General features: G+C 40.1%; 3 protein-coding genes across 8 annotated transcripts in view; 2 read left to right on the plus strand and 1 right to left on the minus strand.

Annotated features, from left to right (window-relative positions):
• Nf1 (neurofibromin 1) overlaps positions 1 to 25,372 on the minus strand; it is a 247,835-nt gene that overhangs the window by 46,610 nt on the left and 175,853 nt on the right. The gene's annotated exons all lie outside the window — the stretch shown is intronic.
• On the plus strand, positions 428 to 4,499 carry Evi2a (ecotropic viral integration site 2A). Its single transcript, XM_021176620.3, has 2 exons — positions 428 to 654; positions 3,249 to 4,499. The coding sequence occupies exon 2, from the start codon at positions 3,269 to 3,271 to the stop codon at positions 3,932 to 3,934; it is 666 nt and encodes a 221-aa protein (XP_021032279.1). The 5' UTR covers positions 428 to 654; positions 3,249 to 3,268; the 3' UTR covers positions 3,935 to 4,499.
• Positions 8,688 to 17,379, plus strand: Evi2b (ecotropic viral integration site 2B). Its single transcript, XM_021176618.2, has 2 exons — positions 8,688 to 8,784; positions 15,462 to 17,379. The coding sequence occupies exon 2, from the start codon at positions 15,477 to 15,479 to the stop codon at positions 16,803 to 16,805; it is 1,329 nt and encodes a 442-aa protein (XP_021032277.1). The 5' UTR covers positions 8,688 to 8,784; positions 15,462 to 15,476; the 3' UTR covers positions 16,806 to 17,379.

Below are 25,372 nucleotides of genomic sequence, written 5' to 3' on the forward strand. Positions count from 1 at the left end.
CAGACGAACGGACATGTCTAATCTGAGGCGATGACACAAACTGCACACACCACACCCTTCTCTGGTCCAAATTCTGCTCAGATCATTGCTGCAGTTCGCAGCTTGAAATGGCAGTGATGTGTGTGATCCTCCTAGCTGACAAACACCTCCACGGACTCCGTGATCTTCCTAGCTGACAAACACCTCCAAGGACCCCACATTTATGTTTTCAAATCAGTCTGTGATATAAAATTAGAAAAGTGATTTTAATGCCACACTAAAGATGCCATCATGTAATTTCCATTGAATAATACTAATTTCAAAAGCAGATAGTAGGCATAAATAAGCCATAGGTGGGAGAAAGAAGAGGGGAGGGGAAGGAAAGAGGAAAGCCCTCCCCATCCAGGGGGTGGAGACTGGCGCTACAAAGCCTCTTGTCATCGCACTGGCAGCTGGACAAGTGAGTCTTTGCTTTCGCCGTGACATGTATTTGAGTCGCAGCGGAAAGGAAATGTGTCATCTGTGGTTTGGTTTGAAGAGTGGAAAGCTAGCTGTACATATCCTCTTAAAACCCTGCAGATTTCAGTTTCACAGTCTCCAAGCTATTCTACTTAAAATCAGAAGAGCAGAACAGAGGTGGCTGACAAAGTGAAGGCTGGGCGAGAGCGCTGGAAGGTAGGTAGTACGTGCGGCTCTCTTATCCTTCCCACTTATCATTTTGTTCAGGTCAGTGGAGAGGAGGAAGTGCTTTTTCAAAGGCATATGCATATATCAACAATGTAGAATTGTTATGTGTTTTCTATCCACTATGAAAAATTAAATAAACAGCATAATCAATTAGATCTAGGAAAACTTATAATTATTAATATGGAATTTAAATCAGGATGAGGAAGGTCTTGAGTTTGTACTCAAATGAGTTGAAAAGCTTTGAGTTGTTGTTGTTGTTTTGTTTTTAAATTAAGGAAATACATTCTCATTACTGCAGCTTAGGAATGACCTATCTGACTAAAAATAATGAGACAAAACCAAAACCAGAAAATCAAAACTTTGCTAAGCCAACCTGGCCTCTGGGGCATAAAATAGAGATGTAGGAACAGTCTCTGTTCTCAGGCAGTCGTGAGCAGAGAGTCTGATGCTGCCAACAGCTTGTTTACTAGGGCATGACAGCACATCTGGCTGAAGACAACCAACAGCAGATCTATTATGTTGTCCTGTGGCACATGGCTACCTTGTACAACACTGTGATGTATACAGCACTGTGAATGAACTAATGTGATTAAAATCACCTACATGAAGTCATTTTAACACTGACTGCATAAGTCTACTCTGGTAGGAAAGGATGGACACTTCTTACTAAATCAATTTAAAGTGCTTTTTTTTTTTTTTTTTTTTTTTTTGAGTGTGACTGACTTATAAAGTATCCCGAGAATCCTACCATTCAACTTGAAGACTGAAGCTGAATACTATCACACAAAAGTCAGTGCAGTTTATCTTTAAGCATCTACCAACAGTCATAATCTCAATAGTGATCTGGGTCCCAGAACACTGGGGGGTTTTCCCCTCTCCACTCTTCGTATAAGATATTAATCAAAATGTAGTTTCTAACAAGCATCATTTACTATATGCTATTTTTGACTGTGCAACTTAGCATATCTCATCTGTTAATCTCAACTTCTGTGTTTTATTAGCATTCCGATATTGTCGAATGCCAAAGATTATACCATAGTAAACCTCCCTGGCTCAAGTGTGACCACCAGGGTGGTATCTGTACTACTTAGGAGTAGTTTAGAGACAGAATCTTAGGCCCTAACCTAGACCTGAAAAAAAACCTCCTCCACATAGTCAAGTTTGAAAGTAACAGCTATAAAACAATCTTAACAAGACAACTACACTCACTGAGTCTTAGAACAGTCTAGAGTTTGCTTAGGCTCCTCTCATTTACGCTCTGAATAAAATACTTTTCAGGGGTTACTCTGGAGAACAGGTAGAGTACTATAAACGCCTCACCTGGCCCTGGCTACCCACCTTTGATCCCAGAACTCAGGAGGCAGAGGTAGGCTGACGTTTTAAAGAGAAGAAAGAAACAACTCATTTCTCTAAAGGTGTAGGCAAATGTCTCTTGCTAGGTTAGCTGTACTTGGGGCAGACATGACACCCCCAGAGAGACCTCTAAGCAGATAGCTGATAACAAGAGCTAAGAACAGAATTTTGTCCTGGCACTGGCTTCTAGGAAGTTCTGAGCCCCAAACTAAACTTTGTTTAAACTAAACTAAATTTTTGGGAGGAGGGGTGGGACGAGGGCTGAGCATGTGCAACCACAAGGCTGCCCCCTGACTGCCAAGTCTCAGCCTTCTAATGTTAAGGTGAGCTGCTCACAGTCAATCACTGTGTTCTTGGGCCCCAGGAGCCTGATGAGTGATTCCTTTTAATTTTTCTCTATAATTTCTTTTGTAGATTTCTGTTAAAATAAGGGAGAAAAAGATGTCAGTTACAAACTGACAATAAGGGTGGCCACCTTTATATACCTCTTGAGAGCAAAGAAGTCTTTTGTTTTCCCGGGTTCTGGTTGAGAGAAGCACTGTGCCTCTGCTAGTGGAAAGCCACAGCCACCACAGCAGCAGAGGTGGAGTCAGCGGTCCTCACAGAGTTGTATCCTAGGACCAGAGTCCTCAAGCTGCTTAGCATCATGCTGGACAGGACAAATGCACTTCACATTCTCATTTGACGCACACTTGCTCTCAGGCTCCACCAACCTCCACCCTCCCTCTCCCACAAAAAAAGCCACTTGTGATAGCTTTTAAAACTTGAAATGAAACTTTCAAGGCCATGTTCTCCTTTCCTTCAAGATGAGGCTGTGCTTGTCAGAGGGTGGCACTTCAGTGAGAAGGAGCCTTCAAAGAGGAAGCACAGCACAAAAGCAGAAGCATCGGACTCCAAGCCCAGGTCCAGGGCACTCCCTTAAAAGGAGAATTTGTAGAGCTATGGTGCAAGGTTAAACATGGCCAACAGATTTGTAATGCTAACTTACAGCATTACAGAATGTACAACAAAAGTTTTCATTTTTTATGTACAATCTAAGAACAGAAATGAAAATTCAGTTAACAACAAATTCAGTAACAAATTCAGTTGAGAAGAATCCAATAACAAAAGGTAGGCATGGATCTCTGGCGTCCTTGTGCTATCTCAAGTGCAGCCTGTTAACCACAATTACTCCACGTGCCAGACACTGTTCTTCCACAAACTAACAACTGATATTGCTGTCCCAACAGATAGCAGTGGACCTGTTGGTATGGAGCACAAAGGACAGTACCTGCATCTTGTTTTCCTGATGACAACAGTGTGGGCCTCGTCTCCTGGAACAAGACCAAACTACACACACCTGTGGGCTAGCAGTGTCACTGCCTCGGGTCCCAGTAATCAGAATGGCTCCAGCAGACATCCGAGTGACAATAACACAAACTTTGTCACTCTTGCCATGGGTCACAAGGTGAGCACCACAGACAAGCCTGCATCATCTCCCACTGTGCCTTTAGCTTCCACATCTACACCTGAGTCCTCCACGCCCCGTGCCTTCAAAAACAGTTCTCCAACAGCAGAGATCAAAAGTCAGGGGGAAACGTTTAAAAAGGAAGTCTGTGAGAACACCAGCAATGCTGCCATGCTAATTTGCTTAATTGTAATTGCAGTGCTTTTCCTTATCTGTACCTTTCTATTTCTATCAACTGTGGTTCTGGCAAACAAAGTCTCATCTCTCAAAAGGTCAAAGCAAGTAGGCAAGCGCCAGCCGCGGAGCAACGGTGACTTTCTGGCAAGTAGTGGGCTCTGGACTGCTGAGTCGGACACTTGGAAAAGAGCAAAGGAGCTCACAGGCTCCAACCTCCTGCTGCAATCTCCTGGTGTGCTTACAGCCGCCAGGGAGAAAAAGCACGAAGAAGGAACTGAAAAACTCAACTAGGCCGCGGGTTGGAAAGGGAAATGCAAAGCAGCAATGAGGAAGGCGGAGTTAAAAATAAAGCTGGCTGGTGGTATTTCCCATCCACGTTTGCTCAGATGATCCAAAGTCTGACATGCTCTTTGTTTAGCATCAAACAGACCAGAAATGGAGACGTATGCTTGCTCAAGGTTTATGTCTGTTTCGTACTTCATATTTTTAAGAAAGTAAATAAAACAACAGCAGCTAAAGAAACTAACAGAAATAACATGAGGTAATTAAACATTCCTGTTCAGCAGTGAATGACCTCTGTCTGAATGTACTTGAACTTGGAAGAGTTAGTTCTATTAAGCCCTTAGAGCCAAGCAGATGTCAAATTCCTAATGTGTAGAATTCAACTATGTAATGCAATGGTACATTCTCACTGGATGAGATAGAACTTGTACCAGTTGCTATCTTAGTACAGCTAATATTAGGCTACATCTTTTTACCTTTACATATGGCACAAGACAAGACTGCTTTTCTATTATACATAACACATTAAAACTTAATTTTGTACAATAAATGAAAACAGACTTTAGAACAAAGCTGTCTATGTATCTTTCATTTATGTTGTTTTAGAATATGTTATAAAAATAAGAAAAACAACACAACCAAAATAGATCAGATTCACTCCCACAACAGAAGGCTATGAATAAATATAAAAATGTTTTAATGTTCAAGAATAACATCTAAAGGGACTGGAGAGATGGTTCAGAAGAGAGGAGAGCACTGACTGTTCTTCAAGAGGACCCTGGTTCTATTCTCAGCACTCACACAAGCCTCAGAGCTGGCTGCAACTCCTGTTCCAAGGGCTCTTGGCTTCCTTGGGAACCAGGCATACACATGGTATACAAACATAAATGCATATACTATTCCCAACATTTTGGAAGCTCAAATCAAGAGGTTCTGAGGTTAGCCTCGCCTACACATTGAGAGCCTGTCTTAAGCATTAACAACAAAACAGAACAAATGCCTTAAAGCTGGTTCATGTTGAGTCTAAGGATGCTGAGTAACTTATAAATGATCAACTTCCACTTTTACTCTCCAGAGCAGCATGAATAAGAGAGTGAAGTATGTGTGTGTATACATTTGTGAGTACAGGTGCTCACAGAATCTAGTTTATTCAGTATCACTCTAGAGCTGGAGTTACAGGTGATGATGAACCACCTAATGTGAGTACTGGGAACTAAATCTGGGTCTTTGTAAGAGCAGGATGTTCCTTTTTTTTTTTTTTTAAATCTACCTACCTATCTATCTACCTACCTACCTACCTACCTACCTATCTATCTACCTACTTACCTACCTATCTGTTATCCAGCATTCTGCCTGCATGTATGCCTGTAGGCCAGAAGACCTACCTACCTACCTACCTACCTACCTATCTATCTACCTACTTACCTACCTATCTGTTATCCAGCATTCTGCCTGCATGTATGCCTGTAGGCCAGAAGAAGTCACTAGATCTCATTACAGATGGTTAGGAGCTACTATATGGTTGGTTGCTGGGAACTGAACTCAAGACCTCTGGTCGTGCTCTTAACCTCTGAGCCATTTCTCCAGCCCTGTATGTTCCTTTGTTAAAAATGTAAGGATTTATTTTTATTTTATGTGGGTGTTTTGCCTGTATGTATGCCTATGCACAATGTTCATGCAGTACCCTTGAAGGCCAGAAAAGGGTGTCAGATCCCCTGGAACTAGAGTCACAGACAGCTGTGACTTGCCAGGTGGGTGTTAGACTTGGGTACTCTACAAGAGCAGCAAGTGCCCTTAACTATTAAGCCATCCCTCTAACCCCTTAACAGTTTCCTCTTAGTGATTCATCCTGGCTACACATCAGAACCAAATAAAAATATTAATGCTTAACTCTCACGCCCTCCACCTGATTCCAGTTATACTGAGCTGACTTTCAAGTCAAGTACTGGGTGTTTCTTCCTAACTTCCTAGATGATGTTACCTTTTTTTTCCCCTAAAAGATTTATTTATTATATGTAAGTACACTGTAGCTGTTTCCAGATGCACCACAAGAGGGCGTCAGATCTCATTACGGATGGTTGTGAGCCTCCATGTGGTTGCTGGGACTTGAACCCAGGACCTTCTGATGAGTGGTCAGCAGTTAGCTGAGCCATCTCTGCAGCCCAATGGTGTTACTCTTGACCATCACATTTACCTCTGTCAACTCTGTTACTTTAAATTCTGGGTTACATCTTTAAATGAACTGTGTGTTGAGAGGCACATGAAATCAAATTATTTTCTTTCTATTTTTTTTAATGTGTATGGGTATTTTGCTTGCATATGTGTCTATGCACTACATGTGTGTCTGGTGCCCACAGAGGCAAGAAGAGAGCACCAGATCCTCTCTAGGGCTGGAGTTACAGATGGTTGTGAGCTGCCATGTGGGTGCTGGGAGCTGAACTTGGTTGTTTGGAAGAGCAGTCAGTGCTCTTAACTCCCGATACAAATTTTCTCATGAATTTACTACTAGTTTTTTTAAAAGTTCATCTCCCTAAACAGTAAATCATAACCAGATAAAGCAAAGTGTCGATAAAATGAAAATTAAAGCACAGAGGGCAAGCAGACTTTCCCCTTTCACTTTTACTCTCCAGAGCAGCATGAATGTCTGTCTTTCTCTCACATCTCTTCTGGCCCTAGTCCTTCTGCGGTTATAAGGTCTGGGGGTGGAGTGAGGAGTTTTGTTTGTTCTGTAATTCAGGCTGGCCTCAAAGTCACTGTGTGTGATGATCGCCAACACACCAGAGAGCCTCCTGCTCTGCCTCTAAAATGCTGAGATTACAGGCATGCATCATTATGCCAGACTCTGCTTGTTTTTTTCAAGGGTAAAACAGACCTGATTGGAAATGACTTCAGACAGTGTTCCCATTTTCTGCAATGAAAGATGAAGTTGGGTGGCAGACACAGAATAATTCAGTTATCCTCATAGAGTTAATTGTTGTAAACAAATATTTATCAGAGGAAATTAAAACAAAATAACCTCTTTCTAAAGACAGAAAAGTGACTAAGAAATTCCTTCCATGTTAAACATATTTGTCAAATATTTTCAAATAAAACAGAAGACTTTTATGTAATTCAGGAATATTTAAGATCTATCACTCAATACTTGATTTTTAAGCACACATCCTAAGAATGATACCTTAAAGGGAACTTTTGAAAAAAAGAGTAAAGATGTCTACAGAGTCAAAGTTTCCTAAGTTATTTTTGAACAAAATCATTTTTATTTTCTACTCCTGGATATAATGATTATCATCTTAATCTAAAGATTTAAAAATAAATTAAAGGGCTGGTGAGATGGCTCAGTGGGTAAGAGCACCCAACTACTCTTTTGAAGGTCTGAAGTTCAAATCCCAGCAACCACATGGTGGCTCACAACCATCCGTAACGAGATCTGGCGCCCTCTTCTGGTGCGTCTGAAGACAGCTACAGTGTACTTACATATAATAAATAAATTAATAAATAAATAAATAAAATAAAATAGTAAATTAAAAGCTTTGTAACAGCAGGGTGTGATGGCAGCACAAGCCTGTAATCCCAGCATTTGGGAGGCTGAAACAGGAAGATTGAAAGTTCAAGGCCAAAAGTCTAAGTCAAACAATGAGACCCTGTTCTCAAGAATAAACAAAGCTTTATTCCCCCCTATTAAAAAGTTTGTTTATAACATTTTTATTACATTCTATTACCTTTACGTCCCTTCAAGTTAAGAAGTCATGGTAATGTACGTTCCTTGGCAGTGACTAGGGACAGTGATCCACAAGTTGGCATTTACTGTATCTGCTATACTGTGCACCCAAGAAGTGATTACATTTATTTACATCCCATAATAAGTTAGGGATTTCAATGTTCACTTTTCAGATGAGGAAAAGGCTAGAGAAAGACCTGCTTAAAGAAACCTTCCTCCAGAGACACTCATACTCTTCAACAGACTTGGCCTAGTCAACTTCTTATTTGCAAAGTATTGGAGGAACTGGAGAGACAGCTTAATAGTTAAGGAGTGCACTGACTTCGGTTGCCCATCACCTGTGTCCAGGCAGACCTCACCACCAAGAGCATCTCAGCTTTTGGGGGTCCCAAACCCTCTTCTAGCCACAGAGGGCACTCATGCATATGGTGGCATACATATACATAAAAATCAAAATGCCTTCTTTTTAAAGGAAGCATTTGGGCAAACATACAGTACATTGGTAGTCGTGGCTAACATGTGTGACCCACAGTACCAAAGTCAAATTGGTGAGAATAAGCTGATTATACTTTCCTTAAGCTCTGCCTATACTTTCCTTGGGTGCTATCGATGAAGGAGTAGCACGCACATGCACGGCTCACCTACTGTGTGAGGTGTTATCTTACCCAGTGCTCACAATGTTCCAAAACAGTATGTTTTTAAAGGAGGAAATGGTGACTGAGAACGTCACTGACTTGCCTGAGACCTACACAACATTCATTTCTTCTAATAAGAAATATCCCTCAGAATCTACCTCAGAATAGATAATTTCTCAGGCAAGACTCCGTCCTAAGTTTTTAGATTATGGAACCCCATGACTGGAGAGTCAGGGGTAAGTTACAAACATCAGCTACAAGCACTTAAAGTTATATAGATTGTGTTTCAAAATATGCTCTGGTGAAGGAGCAAACTCTTAGTCATCCTGTGGCATATTGCACTTCCTGTAACGGCTACTGATAAACTTCCTCTGCAGCATAGAAGCCATCTCAGTGTGCTGGAGACCACTGTTAATCTGCACTGAAACACCCCTTTGCTCTCTCAGCCAAATCACCAACTTGTCCTGTTAGAACAAGAATTTACATTCTGCGAAAGAAGTTCACAGGTAAGCACACCTGGACACAGGCCCTCTGATTTCTGATTTCAGTTTTGCTTATTTATTTTAAAAACTAAAACAGTATTAGTGTTTTATACTTAGTTGAATTCAGCTCTCAACAGTTTAAAGATGTCTACAGAAAGTTTCTGTGGCTCTGCTGTGCAGAATTTTATAAATTTATACTCAGGGTTGATACTGTCTGAAAGATTTTTATCAAGATTTTAATATTATCAGCCCTTTGAAGTTTACTCAGTCAAAATATTTGTTAAATCACTTTAATAATTTTAAGTAAGGCAAGAGTTAAAAATAAAATAAAATTCTACAGGCTTTGACTAAATTTACAATCTCTAAAATATTGTTTATAAAAAATTCTCGAGCTGGGGCAGAGCCTGCCCAACATGTATAAGGCCTGGGGTTTGGCCTGGCATTGTAAAAAAGAGAGGGAACAGAGTCTAAGTTACTTTCTACACAGACATTCCTATAGATTTAGATTACCTCATCAGTTTTTTCCCCACTATTTAGGGAAAAAAAAAAAAAAAAGTCAGTGCTTTTACATGCAGCCCAGGCCAGCTTCTAACTCAGATCTTTCTGTCTCCACCACACAAGTTACTAGGATTAAAAGCATTCATTACCATTACTGGCATGAATTATTTTTGTCTAACACTTTAGTTTATAAACCATCAATGGTCACCTTTGTTTTAACTTAAAGAGAAATTAAATTAGATGTCATTTTTGTATAAAATAAATTTTATATTTAAGTAATAATTATGACATATATTATGTCATTTAAAAAGTTCCATAAGGCCGGACGTGGTGGCGCACGCCTTTAATCCCAGCACTCAGGAGGCAGAGGCAGGCGGATTTCTGAGTTCGAGGCCAGCCTATTCTACAAAGTGAGTTCCAGGACAGCCAGGGCTACAGAGAAAAACCCTGTCTCGAAAAACCAAAAGAAAAAAAAAAAAGTTCCATAAGGGAAAAAATATTATGGTAAAGTAGGTATGTGTATATTCACATGTGTGCTTACGCCACATACTCTGAGCTGACCTGTTAGTGAAGAATATAAACAGAAAGAAACATTCACAGAAAGAACGTTTTATAAAAACTTGTTGGTATATACAAAAGATACTTGCCTTGTGACTAAATGGAACAATTACATAAAATAAATAAAAATGCACTGATTTTAATACTTTATCAACATAACTTTTCTTTATAGCATTTTGGTTTAATGAATTAATTAAAGTCCTGGAACTCTGTAATCAGGCTGGCCTTGAACTCACAGAGAGATATGCCTGCCTCTGCCTCTGCCTCTCTGCCTTTCTTTTTCATAATTCTACAAAGGCTCCAGCATGTAGCAGAAGTCCAAGGCTCAGGGCAGCATGGTTTCATACTGTGCCACCACTAGGGCTGTGACAGCTTGTCAAGTTAACCAAGTTCTCCTCCTTTTTTTTTTTTTTTAAACTTGGAAGATGAAAATACAACCACCTAGGTCATGCAAATAAATCTTATTACTCAGGAATTTTCAGGTGTTCAGTAATGGTAGTTATTTTTACTGATTAAAAATGGCCATAAAATACTACTTGTAATTTGAGATTGATTTCCTTTTCTGGTTTCTTCCTACTATGGTTTTAAAATCTCACTAGTTTAGAGAGAGCACTAGTACTATGTGCCTATCTCTTATAGGTGTACTATAATTTACTTGTTGCTTTTGATTTTGGTTTTTGGAGACAGGGTCTCCCTACAATGTAGTCTTGGCTAGCCTGGAACCCACAAGCAGACCTGGTTGGCCTCTAACTCTAAGACCTCCCTGCCTCTACCTCCAGAAATGAAGGTATAAGCTTCCACACCCAGCTATACTTATTTTTCTTATATCAAAATAACTGAAAGATCTAATTTTGTTTATTTGAGACAGGTTATCATTATCTAGCCTTGGTTGGTTTGGACCTCCTTAAGTAGACCAGGCTGGCCTCAAATTCAGAGAGATCCATTTACCTCTACTTCCAGTGCTGGAATTAAAGGCCTAAGACACCATGCACAGTTCAAAGACAAACTCTGACATAAATATCTACACTTACCTTTTTTCTAAGGAATGTTTTCCAAAGTTCATCAATTCCTTATTAAAATGATATATATTTCTTATGATAGCCAATTGAACAGCATTAATTTTACTTAGGTAATTTTGTGGTAATGGGGACCAAACTCAGGGCCATGTGCATGGCAGGCAATCACTGTAGCCCTGGCAGTATGTGACAGGCCACCAGGAGTTCCCATTTCTTGTCACGGTGCATACGGAGTCACTAAAAATATGTACATTTTCCTTAAAAAAACAAAACAAAACAAAACAAAAAACCCCACAAAGAACCCAAATGCAGATTTAAACCTCAGAATTTAAATACAGAGACAAGTATTGCTATAACAAGGTTGAGAAATCTAGCTTTCCCTGAGCAGGAGAGTAAAGGCTTTCTAAGAAAGGTCCTACATAGACTGTTCCTAGGTCTCGGTGGTTGTCAGGGTTACTTCTGGGTTGTGGCAGGGCAAGTAGTGTAGGGGAAGCTGAATGGAGCCTGGATTGAGGATTGGCCATCTAGCCTCTGTCCTGGATGGTCAGCTTTTTGTTAATTCTTGTTCCCACATACAGGCCAATGACAGGAAATGACAATTCCCAACAATCCTCTTTACCTATGTCAATTCATTCATTTTCTCTCTCAAGAGCAAGAGCTCTACCACTGAGCTAAGTCCCCAGCACCCCCACCCCCATCTCTAACTGCATTTGACCTACTTCAGTCTTCTTTAGTAACTTCTTGATAGTTAATAAGCAACTACCATTTCCAATTATTTCTTTTTCTTCAATATGTTTTCTAATCAACTGATCCTTTCCCACATATCTAGTGCATCCTAAACCTTTTATTTATTTTTTATAATTTCTTGTTAGTGCTTCTTTTTATAAAAGAAAAAATACTTATCCCCATTCCTTCTATTCTAAATTTTAATCCCCTTTTAATCCCCTGCCCCAAATCAGCTGACCATCATCTTTCTCTGCAGAAACAGTGTCCATTTAGGAACATACAAGTTACAAAGTTGTCAAGTATGTTGAATAAGCTTGTGTATTACAGTAACAGAACCAGCTTCATTAAATCTGAAAAGAGTCAGGCTTCCTGTCCCCCAAAATTATTAAATCCAAAATGTCTTCTTTTTGTCTTGATGCTTCTTTTCTAGACTCTTCAGAGCTGCTAGAGTGAGATTCTAAGAGGTTCTAGTACTCTACTGTGGCAGATCCTAGGAGGGTACGTGACAGAAATGATGAGCAGGGGAATGTGGGATGCTATTTTAAAAGTGGGTTTTGCTTTTACTACTGCTGACAAGTGGAAGCATCACCCTGAAGCCTCTAGCTTCCTACTGACATCAGAGGTGATGAGCCAATCAAAGCTGATCTTACAAACCACACTGGGTTTTATAATCAGGCTCCTGTGTTAGCTGGTTCCTTCTCTGTTTCCTTTTTCAGCTAACTAAAAAGAGGAACCATATGGTTTCTTTATTTTAAGCAAAGTCACAAAAGAGGAAACATTTTTAGTTGGAGACAATTCTATATCTTCTGTTGTTTTGGAAAGCATTTTCTAAAAACATTTACAAAAGGAAACTTTGAACGCCATTTTCTAACCAAAGCTTTTTGGGTAAGTAACCTATAAAGTTACTGTGTGGAACGATATGAATGATGACCATCTAGAGATGAGTCAGACCCTCATATCCATGCCAAAAATTTCAATGTTTCCCATAAAAAAACCTTAAAGATGGATAAAACCCAGAATTTAACTAAGTTTTCTTTTCTCTGCTTGTATTATGGTAGAAGGCTTAGCAGAAAGTCAAAGTGAGACAGTAAAGAACCGAGAGGCCAGCGCAGATTAAATATTTACTGAGCAACTAAAATGAAAGGCATGGGGAATCAACATTAGAAAATATGAAACGGAGGGAGAACAGACACAAATCAGACTTTAGAATCACATGGTACAACCTCATGCTGTCACTAACAGCCACAACCCAGACAAGCTGCTCAACTCATTTTAATTTGCTTCTGTGAAGGTTAAATGAAGTAAGTATGTAAGTCTCAAATTTATCGCATACTCTTATATTTTTGGTTGTGAGCCTAGCCTTTAACGCCTGAGCCATCTCTCTAGCCCATTTATAGCATACTCTATAGAGGTATTTTCTTCCTTTGTTTTTTTCCTACCTTTGTGGAATTGTTTTTTAAAATAATCTCATTTAAGGCAACAGGGATAATAATAGAAAATGTGCAAACAACATAATAAAAACAACCATTTAGGTGGGGAGAAGCAGGAATGAGGCACATCCACAAGGTAGGGCCAAAGAAACCAGCAGGACAGCAGGCGGAGGAGGCCCAGGGGACAGCTATCTGTGCCTGTGGTCAGTCAGAGAACCGGGTTTATGAAGGGGAATTTAAATTGAGGTCTACAAGATGAAGACAGGTTCAGACATATAGTCAGCAGAAAAGAGGATTAGAGAAGAAAAGAACACACTAAAGACAGCAAAATGGCATAATTTAATGTGTTTAGGAAGTATTCAGGGAAGCTAAAGCTTGGTTTGTAAGGTTTTCTCCAGACCGAGATGTGTATCCTTGGGTGAAGTAGCAAGCAGGTGATGCATGCTTTAAGGGTAAGTAACCTGCACCAGGCAAGGGACTGCAGAGAGCTGTTTTAAAGTTTAGGCTTCAAGCACGAGAGAGAAAATAGAAAGAAGAAACAGACTAGAAAAAAACATTATCTTTTCTTGTAAGTCCAGGTCCTTCTGGCTCAAGCATGTGATCTCAGCAACCATGGATCTTAGCAAGGCCAACCTGGGCTAAACTGGGCGAGTGTCTTAAAACACAAAACAAACAAACAAGAGAGAGAATGAACAAGAAGGGTGTCATTTGTCATCATCATTCTACTATGCTAGTGGTAGCTGGGTAAAGAAATACAAACTACTCAAATTGTCAAAACCTTCTATTGTATCTTCAGAGTCCTGGAAAAATTAATTTCTTATCATACATAGAAACTAGTATCTAACAGTCTGAGCTTGTTCCTCCTTAACGTTAAGAAACAGCTCAGCTCTCTCAGAGAGAGACACTACGCTTGGGGATGTCCAGAAGAGCCCGTTATCCTCAGCACTGACAATGCCACTTTAGAGAGTGAGGCTACTGAAAACAACACACTTAGGTGACCTCACACACTGAGTTAAGTGGACAGTATCCAGCCGGAACTTCGGAACTTAAGCCTTCAAAGTTTCAGCATCTACGACATCCCACAAAAAGACAGCTGCCAAGCCTATGCTGAGCCCTGCCCAGGCGCCTGTGCACACTGTCTGAACTGGGAGACAGACGTGCTTAACTAGCTCTGTATAGTATTCTAAGATTTAAATCTGCTTCAATATCTCTGGCAAACCTTTCCAAAGTCCTCCCTTGCCAAGTTAACTCCTGTTCATCTACTAAGTATGAGGAAACATCAAATTATTTTCAAGACAGTATTTCTCTATGTTGCCCTGGCTGTACTGGAACTCCCCATGCATACGACGATTGCTTCAAACTCACAGAGATTACTTGCCTCTGCTGGGATTAAAGGTGTGCGCCACCACACCTGCCTGAGATTACTTTTTACCTGCTAATTTTTACCATAAGAGTTTAAAACAGTTGAAAGCAACTTAATTTTTTTAAATTTATCAAATCTAGACTAGGGTCTGATGTGCAAAGGTGGTTGTCCAATATCAGAATGAGAGCAGTAATGGGCTTGCTTACTTGACCAACTGGGCTACAGGGACTTGAATCACTTTAGGATTTTCTTGGTTTTTGTTTTTTCTTTCAGATTGTATTTTTAACTTTCATTCTGTGTATGTGGTCATGTGTGAGTGTGTGTCCACCAGTGTGATGCCATACAGACCAGAGGTGTGAGGTTCCCCTGGGACTGGATCTACTGAATTTGCTGATTATGAAATATATATATATATATATAACATGCCCACTAAGACATTATACAAATGGACTCAGAACAAAGGAGGTTCAGGTTGCACAGGCTTGGTAGTTATAGCACCAGGGTGAGAGTGGACACTTACAGGACTAGAACAAAGAAAAGTGAAAGGTAGAGAGAGATTGGATGCTGAGTGTCTATATTTAGGAAACAGGAGCAAAAAAGATCTAACTGAAGTGATGTGAAGGAAAAACTGTAATACAAGGGTTACTGAAATACTAGTGAGGGACTAATCGGTAAGGTCAAATTTGGTGAGGAGAGAGAGAGAAAGAACATAAAGGCAATAGTGTAAGGCACTGTGGTCACCACTGCTCTCTCTGCAAGGCAGACCACTTTATTTCTAGGAACAGACAGCGAACAGAGCAGAGAGCCCATGGCAGCAGGTTGAGCCTGCACACTCAAGACAATATGAAATGAAGGAGTAGAAGCTGAGGAACCTAGAGGGGCTGCAAGGTTAAACAGATTTTATAAAAGAATTAAGATTACTTCCCAGGAACTCCAGATGCTATACCATAAACTGGAGCATTACATTGTGTCAAGTAGAAACCAGAATGAAATTTAACCAAATGCCTAACCACTGTATGTCAGACACCGTAATGAAGAGTCCAATGTAACTAGACACCAGGTGATAGCTAACCATATTTCTTTTTCTTTCATTGTGAAATCACTGGTAAGGAGGAAACATCTGAAATGGAATTCAAGTATTTGGTCTTCATTTTGCTTTGTCAATACCTGAACAATACGTTTTTCTCAGAGACAGAAGCAATTACAACAGAGCAGCAATCACTGTCTACTTTAATTACATCATCGTTATATGTTACAACTGATTCTCAAAACACAGCAGGGAATACTTTGAGTCAGACAACAAGATTCAACATTTCTACTGGACAGCAAGTATCACCTGCCCCAATCACTCCTGAACAAACAACACCAGCTGTTTATGTTTCTTCAAGACCACCTACTTATAACATCACCAGACAAGCAGAATCAGCGGTCAACAACTCCTTCCCTCAAACATCACTATCTGGGTTCACTTTGACCAATCAACCATCACCTTCTGCCTATAATTCTACTGGACAACCATCAAAGCATCTTGTCTATACTTCCACACAACAGCCACCATCACCTGCTCCTACCTCTTCTGGAAAACCAGTAGTAGAGTCTACTTATAATCAGCCCACAAAATCAACACCAACTATTTATTTACCAAGGGACACACCACCACCACCACCACCACTCACTTCAGAGCCACCAAGTGGCAAAGGAACTGCTCATAAAAACAACCACAATGCAATTGCTGCCATATTAATTGGTACTATTATAATTTCTATGTTGGTAGCTATACTCATGATTATACTGTGGAAATACTTGAGGAAGCCAGTCTTAAATGATCAAAACTGGGCAGGTAGGTCTCCATTTGCTGATGGAGAAACACCAGAAATGTGTATGGATAACATTAGAGAGAGTGAGGTATCCACAAAGCGCGCATCAGTTGTCTCACTTATGACCTGGAAACCAAGTAAAAGCACACTGCTAGCAGATGATTTAGAAGTTAAGTTGTTTGAATCAAGTGAACACATTAATGATACCAGCAACCTCAAGACTGAGAATGTAGAAGTTCAAATAAATGGTTTATCAGAAGACAGTGCTGATGGGTCGACAGTTGGTACAGCCGTGTCTTCAGATGATGCAGATCTGGCCCTGCCACCTCCCCTTTTTGATTTGGATGAGAACCTACCAAACAAGCCCACAATGACAGTTGTATCTCCTTTACCAAATGATTCTATCAATCTCCAACCATCTCCAGATGGTCTAAATCAAGTGTGTGAAGAACAGTATTCCAAGATCCAAGAGCCATTCCCGCCACCCCCTGACTCATTTAATGTGCCTCTGTCAGCAGGAGATTTTACAAACAACCAAGAGTCAGCCCACGAGGCTCAGTGCCAGGAGTTCTCTACGCCTGACCTCCATCCAGACCTCACAGATTCCCTGCCACTTCCACCTACAGAGCTGCTGTAAAGTGACAGCTGGCTTTCTAGACTGCCCTCCATCCTGAGATGGCTCCGACACATTCCTGTCTTCGTGGTATGGCACACAGGACATGACACATAGCACCTGAGAGAATCTTTAGGGACTCCCTAACCCCTGACTGAAGCCCACGTACATGGGTAGATTATTACAGTGGTATACCTACCAGTTACAGAAGTAATTTTTAAAATCAGAGTGCCTTTTATATATGTCAATGATAGATATTTCAATGACTTAATCACTTTGGAAACATATGATCTACATATACTTATTATTACCTAATAGATTTCGCCCTGAAAAGCTGTATATAAACTTACCTTAAATAAATAAAATTCTATTTTTTCCACCTCAAAATTTGGGGTATAATAAGAATGAGAATTTTTAAATGGTCAAAGTTTTAATACTTCAAATATTAAGTAAATATTTTCATTTATAGAGATTAAAAGATATATCTAAGAACAGGACATTTCAATTTTTTACTTTACTGGAAACACAGTTACAAACTGTATTAAAACATGAAGTCTGAGTGCTGTGTTTGGAATACATTTACCCTGAAAAAGTGAGCACTTACCATAAAATGCAGATTTTTTTCTTTATAATTAAAAATTTTATGTATATAAGAGTTTTGGCTGAATATGTGTTTGTATATATATTCACACACACACACACACACACACACACCATATATATGGCTGGTGTTTGAGGAAGACAGAAGATGGCACTGGATCCTCTGGAACTAGATGGCATTACTAACATTTGCCAACTGCCCCGTGAGTCCTGGAACTGACTCCAAGTCCTCTGTAAGTGCTCTTAACCACGGAACCATTGCAACTCCTTTCTTTTCCCCTCCTCCTCCAATGTTTGGGGCGTGGGGGTGGAGGTCAAAGAGATAGGCTGTATTTGAGGTTAGAAGATGACTTGTGGGAGTTCATTTTTTTCTTCCACCTCAAGGATAAAATTCAGAACTCAAGTCATCAGACCTGACAGCAGGCAACCTCTAACCTCTAAGCCCATCTCACTGTCCCCAAAATGTAAACATGTTTCTAAAAGGTTAGGGAAGCATAAAGTAACCACTTAGACAAAAATCAAATGATACGGAAGATGGGAGAAAAAAATAGAAGTGGGCTGGCTGTATGTGTGTGTCCCTTCCCACACATGCAGGATACCAGCCTGTGTGAGGGTGTCTGTGGAGACCACAGAGGATACTGAACTGAAGTCCCAGGAAGTTATGAGCTGCTGCCTAACATGGGTGCTGGGAACTGAACTTGGTCCTCTAGGACAGCAGCAAGTTCTCTAAACTACTGACCATCACTGCAGCCCCAACCACCTTTTGTAAATGTAGAAATTTAATCATCACCTGAAGATTGTTGAGTATGAGGCACTCAAAACAAAAGTGGGCACAACTTTTGTTAAAGTGGAGGGGTCAGTGGGTACTGGCCTACCTTTTGCAGATGTCAATGGGGCTATAGAAATGTTCATCTGCCCAACAAGCACATCCTTCTCTTATTATTATTACAAGTCCAAGAAAGGACAGTTGCTTAGAGCACAGATTTTGGTACTTTTCAGGATAGAATATAGTATTTATTGGTAACATTAATGTTCAAATACTAAAAATCCCATGTGGAATAAAAACAAGAAGGTTCTTGGGCAGTGGAGTTTTACTACTACTGCTACTATTACTACTACATAGTACTACTACTATTATTATTATTTAGTATATAACTATTAATAAACAATTATACATAATTATAAATACATGTAAATTTATTGTTGTTGTTGTTTGTGTTCTGAGACAGGATTCCTCTGGTAGCCCTGGCACTCTCTCTATAGACCAACTGTCCTCAAACTCACAGAGATGCACTTGCCTCTGTCTCCCAGTCTCTGTGATGAAAGGTGTGACCTTTAAAACACCTTAAATCACACTGGGCTTAAGTGTTATTTTACATACAGTACTTACCTTCTTACAAGCCACCTCTTACTGACAACACTTTTTTATCTACAGAAACACCCACTTCAAGCGTGATGGCTTTTCATTTTATTACGTTGGTTCTTTTCTGTCATCCACAATAAAATTTTTCACATGTGTCTTCAAATATGATTTTAAGGCTAATTTACACTGCAGCAGTCACTCAGGAATTTTGAGAATTTCTTGTATTTAAGAATTAGAGGAATTAGATGCAGCAGCTTGAATGCCAATCATCCACCTCTTCTCATCTCACTTGTGGGCCTAAAAGGCTCTTTCCAAAGTTGTTCCTTTCAGCACCTCACTTACTGACCTCTTGAAAAAACGGGTACTGAGAAATACCTCCTAGACAGTACAGTAGCCAATGGAGGAGCTGGAGAGACAACTGAATGGATATTAGGAAAAAGAAAATTGGATCCACATTTCACATTTAGAATAGACGTTAAGTAGACAAGATCTAAATAGACATCATAGAGTGGACACAATACAAGAAGATGCTGCTGAACCCCTTTATAATCCAAACATGGGCAAACATCTTCCTAGCTGAGGCTCAAAGTCTAGAAGCAACAAAAACAAGAGAGAAAATTTTCAAATGTCAAAACCAAAATATAACTCAGTATTAAAAAGTCAAAAGACAAACACAAGACAATTGAGAAATTTTAAGTTAAATCAAGACAAAGTACTAATAACCTATAAATGTTAAGAAAGTTCTTAAAGATGGATAACAGAAATGGATAGTGGACAGTAAAAATAAAACAACAAAATTTTACAAAACATAAACACATCCAGAGAAGAAAAAATATACATGGATTATTCTTGAAAATATACATAAAGGCCAGAAATGGTGGCATACACCTCTAATCACAGCACTCAGAGCCAGAGGCAGGTGAGTCTCTGAGGCTAGCCTGATCTACAGAGTGAGTTCCAGGGCATCCAGGGCTACATAGAGAAATCCTATCTCAAAAAGACAAAAAAAAGTTTTTAAAAAGTTACTGGTAAAATATGAAACTCTTCAAGCATGAGGGTCACAGCATGTCATTATTGGCAATAATGGAATTATGGGAACAAGTCAGATGCCTTCCAGGACAAGTCAGATCAAAAACACTAAGGTATATTCCCCAAGGCAACAAGAAATGAATGAGACAAATCCATGTCTCTTGAAATAGAGTTATCTTTAAAATGAACTAATAAGAAAAACAGAATACAATATAGAACAATTCATCACACAAACTTTTACATGAGAAGACAAAAATATATGATATACACATACATATTTTAATCTGTTTTTTTTTTTAAAGAATTAAGATGTAACTGCAAGCAAATGAATTGAAAGCAGTTCTTCTCTACACCAATAGGAGAAAAAAAAAAAAAAAAAAAAGACTGGAGGGGTCAAACCTGAGTAGTACAAGTCCTCTATATACACAGTTACAGTATTCTGACTAATCAGCCATAAAAACTAAAATACTAGAAGCTGAAAGATATTAATTTAACATTACGCCACGTTTATGACAAACAGAAAAGAATGACTTCAAATAATTCTGGGTACAAAACTGACTGTCCCTCCTCAATGAAAGATACTTCAGAACCATGACGGGTCTGTCATATAGCTGCATTCATGTGACTGTCCTTTTCAGACTGCTCTTCCATAAGACAAATTAGCAGTTAGGTCAATGTTGTTAGGAACAGTATGGGAAAACCAGGGATATAATAACAACGTCAAACATTCCCAGAAAGCAAGTAGATAAGTCAGGAACACTCTAGAGAGGCTGAAGGAGACTCGCTGGCTCAGGGGGTAAAAGCACTCGCTGCCAAACTGGAAGACAAGTTTGATTCCAGGGACCCACATATATGGTGCAAGGAGAAAACTAATTTCCAAAATATTCTCTCACCTCCACATGTACATAATGGCACTCACATTACACAGACAGACAGACACAGACACACACACAGTTTTTAAAAATGAAAGGCATTTTCTAGTTCCATCTATTTGCCTGCAAAACTCATTCTTAATAGCTGAGTAGTATTCCATTGTGTAAATGAACCACATTTTCTGTCTCCATTTTTCTGTCGTGGGACATCAGAGTTGTTTCTAGCTTCTGGCTTTCACAAACAAGGCTGCTATGAACATAGTGGAACATGTGCCCCTGTGGCATGGTGGGGCATCTTTTGGGTATATTCCCAAGAGTGGGATTGCTGAGTCTTCAGGTAGATCTATTTCCAATTTTCTGAGGAACCAATTATCATCCTGAGTGAGGTAACTCAGACCCAAAAGGACATGCATGGTATGTATTCACTAATAAATGTATATTAGCCAAATAATAATAATAATAATAGCAAGTATTTAAGTACAGAATACCCAAGATACAGTCCACAGAATTAAAAAAGGTCAACAAGCTGAAGGACCCAAGTGAGGATGCCTCAGTCCCACTTGGGAGGGAGAAGAAAGCAATCACAATGGGGGGAGGGAGAGGCCTGGGAGAGAAAAGGGGTGGTGGGGAGGGGAACATGATCTGGTATTGGGTGGGGGAAAAGGACTTAAGTCCTGAGGGTCAGCAGAAAGAATGGAAACAGGCAACCTCAGAAGATAGGAGGTTGGGGGAGGGGATCCTCCAGAACGTACCAGAGACCTGGGAGGTGAGAGACTCTCAGGACTCAAAAGGAAGGAACTTTAGATGAAATGTCCTACATTGGGAAGAGGGAACTTGTAGAGTCCACCTCTAGCAGAAAGACAGGGCATCAAGTGAGGAATGGGGTTGCCATTCCACAGTCAAAACTCTGACCCATAACTGTTCCTGTCTGAAAGAACTGCAGGAATGGAAATGGAGGGGAGCCTGAGGAAAAGGAGGTCCAGCGACAGGCCCAAAGTGGGATCCAGCTCAAGGGGAGGCCCCAAGACCTCCCCTGACACTATTACTGAGGCTATGGAACGCTCATAAAAAGGGACATATCATGACTGACCTCCAAAAGACCCAACAAGCAGCTGAAAAAGTCAGATGCAGATTTTTGCCCCAAACCAATGGACAGAAGCTGCTGACCCCTGTGGTTGAATTAGGGGTAAGCTTGAAGAGCTGAGGAAGAGGGTAACCCATTTGGAGGACCAGCAGTCTCAATTAACCTGGACCCCAGAGATCTCTCAGACACTGAACCACCAACCAGGCAGCATACACCAGCTGATATGAGGCTCCCAACACATATACAGCAGAGGACTGCTGGGTTTGGGTTTAGTCAGAGAAGATGCACTTAACCCTCAAGAGACTGGAAGACCAGGGAGTTTAGAGGTATGGTGGGTGAGGGTGGGGACATCCTTGTGGAGACGGGGGGGGGGGGGCAGGGAGGAAGTATGGGATGTGGAACAGTTGGAGGGTGGACTGGGAGGGAAATAAAATCTGGAGTTTAAAATAAACAAACAAACAAACAAAAGATTTAAAAAATGAAAAGGCAAAAGTTGAGAATAAAGTAAAAAAATTTTTTTTGGTTAAAGATGGTAAAGTGACTTGAATGTTAATACAGTTCTGTTTTTGTCAGTTCTATGCTTCAACAATGCTTTAGTTCATACTATTATTCTGCTGTTGTCAGCAGGAAATTCAGTAAAAAGGTAACTGTGTTAAAGACTATACAATCCTAATCTAAAATCTACAATTTTCTGAGTGCTCAAAAATTGGGGGGAGTTGAGATCACCCAAAGAATACTCTCAATAGACACGTATGTCTACATATCTATAAATGTATCTAATAATTCCAAGCTTGGAAATAATTCTGGTTTCAAGCATTTTGGAAAAGAGATGCTGAGGGTGGAAAGATGGCTCAGTGGTTGAGAAAATTTTCTTCTATTGCTCTTCCAGGAGACCTGAGTTCCTAGGTTTGACTCCCAGTGCCCAGAAGACATCTCACAACCTTTTGTATCTACAGTCCCAGGTGATGTAATGCCATCTTCTGACCTTAGCTAGCAATAGTCACACATGTATTGCACAGAAATACATGCAAGTAAGACAGTCACGCAATACAATAATAAAACAAATAAAACTTTTAAAAATAGGGATACAGAACTTTTAAAAATAGGGATACAAAACTTTTAAAAATAGGGATACAAAACTTTTAAAAATAGGGATACAAAACTTTTAAAAATAGGGATACAGAACTTCAATAACAGTACTTTGGCTCACAATTAATTACAGGAACAATCAGTTTGATCAATTCAAGAATAAAGGTGGTTGAAGAGATGGCTCAGCAGTTAAGAGCACTGGCTGCTCTTCCAGAGGACCAGGGTTCAATTCTCAGCAAGCACATGGCAGATCACAACTGCCTGTAATTCCAGTTTCAGAGAATCTTACAACTTCATGCAGCCATACATGCAAGGAAAACATCAATGCATAAGAAATAAAAAATAAATGAATTATTTTTGTAAAAAGTAAACTGCATAGTACTGGTACAGTGACAGACAGGTAGATCAATGGAACAGAATTGAAGACCCAGAAATGAACCCACACACCCATGGTCACTTGATCTTTGACAAAGGAGCTAAATCCATCCAGTGGAAAGAAGACAGCATTTTCAACAAATGGTGCTGGCACAATTGGCAGTTATCATGTAGAAGAATGCAAATTGATCCATTCTTATCTCCTTGTACAAAGCTCAAGTCTAAGTGGATCAAAGAACTCCACATAAAACCAGAGACACTGAAACTTATAGAAGTTGGACTCCAGAAAACTAAACAACCCTATTAAAAAAATAGGGTAACAGAGATAAACAAAGATTTCTCAAGTGAGGAATACCAAATGGCTGAGAAGCACCTAAAAAAATGTTCAACATCCTTAATCATCAGGGAAATGCAAATCAAAACAACCCTAAGATTCCACGGCACACCAGTTAGAATGGCTAAGATCAAAAACTCAGGTGACAGCAGATGCTGGCAAGGACGTGGAGAAAGTGGAACACTCCTCCATTGCTGATGTGACTGCAAGCTGGTACAACCACTCTGGAAATCAGTTTAGCGGTTCCTCAGAAAATTGGACATAGTTCTACCGGAAGATCCAGCAATACCACTTCTGGGTATATACCCAGAAGATGCTCCAACATGTAATAAGAACACGTGCTCCACTATGTCCATAGCAGCCTTATTTATAAAAGCCAGAAGCTAGAAAGAACCTAGATGTCCCTCAACAGAGGAATGGATACAGAAAATGTGGTACATTTACACAACGGATTACTACTCAGCTATTAAAAACAATGAATTTATGAAATTCGTAGACAAATGGATAGATCTGGAGGATTGTGAGGTAACACAATCACAAAAGAACACACATGATATACACTCACTGATAAGTGGATATTAGCCCAGACACTCAGAAACTTTCTTAGAAGGGGGAACAAAATACCCATGGAAGGAGTTACAAAGTTCAGAGCAGAGACTGAAGGAACGACCATCCAGAGACTGCCCCACTTGGGGATCCACCCCATAAATAACCACCAAACTCACAGACACTATGGCAGATGCCAACAAGAGCCTGCTGACAGGAGCCTAATATAGCTGTCTCCTGAGGGGCTCTGCCAGTGCCTGGCAAATACAGAAGTGGATGCTCACAATCATCCATTGGACAGAGCACAAGGTCCCTAATGAAGGAGCTAGAGAAAGTACCCAAGGAGCTAAAGGGGTCTGAAGCCCCATAGGAGGAACATCAATATGAACTAACCAGTACCCCCAGAGCTCCTTGGAACTAAACCACCAAACAAAGAAAACACATGTGGCACTAGCTGTTTATGTAGCAGAGGATGGCCTAGTCAGTCATCAATGGGAGAAGAGGCCCTAGGTCCTCTGAAGGTTCTATGCCCTAGTATAGGGGAATGCCAGGAATGGGAATGGGCTGGGTTGGGGAGCAGGGGAGAGGGGGGAGGGGGTGGGGATAGGTGATTTTCAGAGGGGAAACTAGGAAAGGGGTAACATTTGAAGTGCAAATAAAGAAAATATCTAATAAAAATATTTTAAAAAAATAAATTGAGGGCTGGTGAGATGACTCAGCAGGGAAGAGCACTGATTGGTCTTCCAAAGATCCTCAGTTCAAATCCCAGCAACCACACGGTGGCTCACAACCATCAGTAATGAGATCTGAAGCCCTCTTCTGGTGTGTCTAAAGACAGCTAAAATGTACTTACATATAATAATAAATAAATCTTTGGGCCAGAGCGAGTGGGGCCGGAGCGAGCAGAAGTCCTGAGTTCAATTCCCAGCAACCACATGATGCCTCACAACCATCTGTACAGCTACAGTGTACTCATATACATTAAATAAATAAATCTTTTAAAAAGTAAATTGATTTAAAAAAAAAAAGAATGTAGGTCCACTGGAGTGGTTACTACCTATTATGCAGGTATATCAGCGCATAACTTAGGTTGCATTGACAGCTGCACACTGAGCCACCCCTCTACCCTTGAGCATCCCTTTCCAAACTGCTTGAGACATAAGCATTTCCTGCTAATGGACCGTTGTGCAACAACTTCCAAGCTTGGACAGATACATGTACATATACACATGCCTATAGTTACTACTACAGCAGGAGGTTTGCTGTGTCCCAATGCTAGAGCAATATATCCTTGGATAC

Source organism: Mus caroli, unplaced genomic scaffold (genome assembly GCF_978045245.1).
Source record: "Mus caroli unplaced genomic scaffold, Mus_caroli_1 scaffold_13, whole genome shotgun sequence".
NCBI classification, from domain to species: domain Eukaryota; kingdom Metazoa; phylum Chordata; class Mammalia; order Rodentia; family Muridae; genus Mus; species Mus caroli.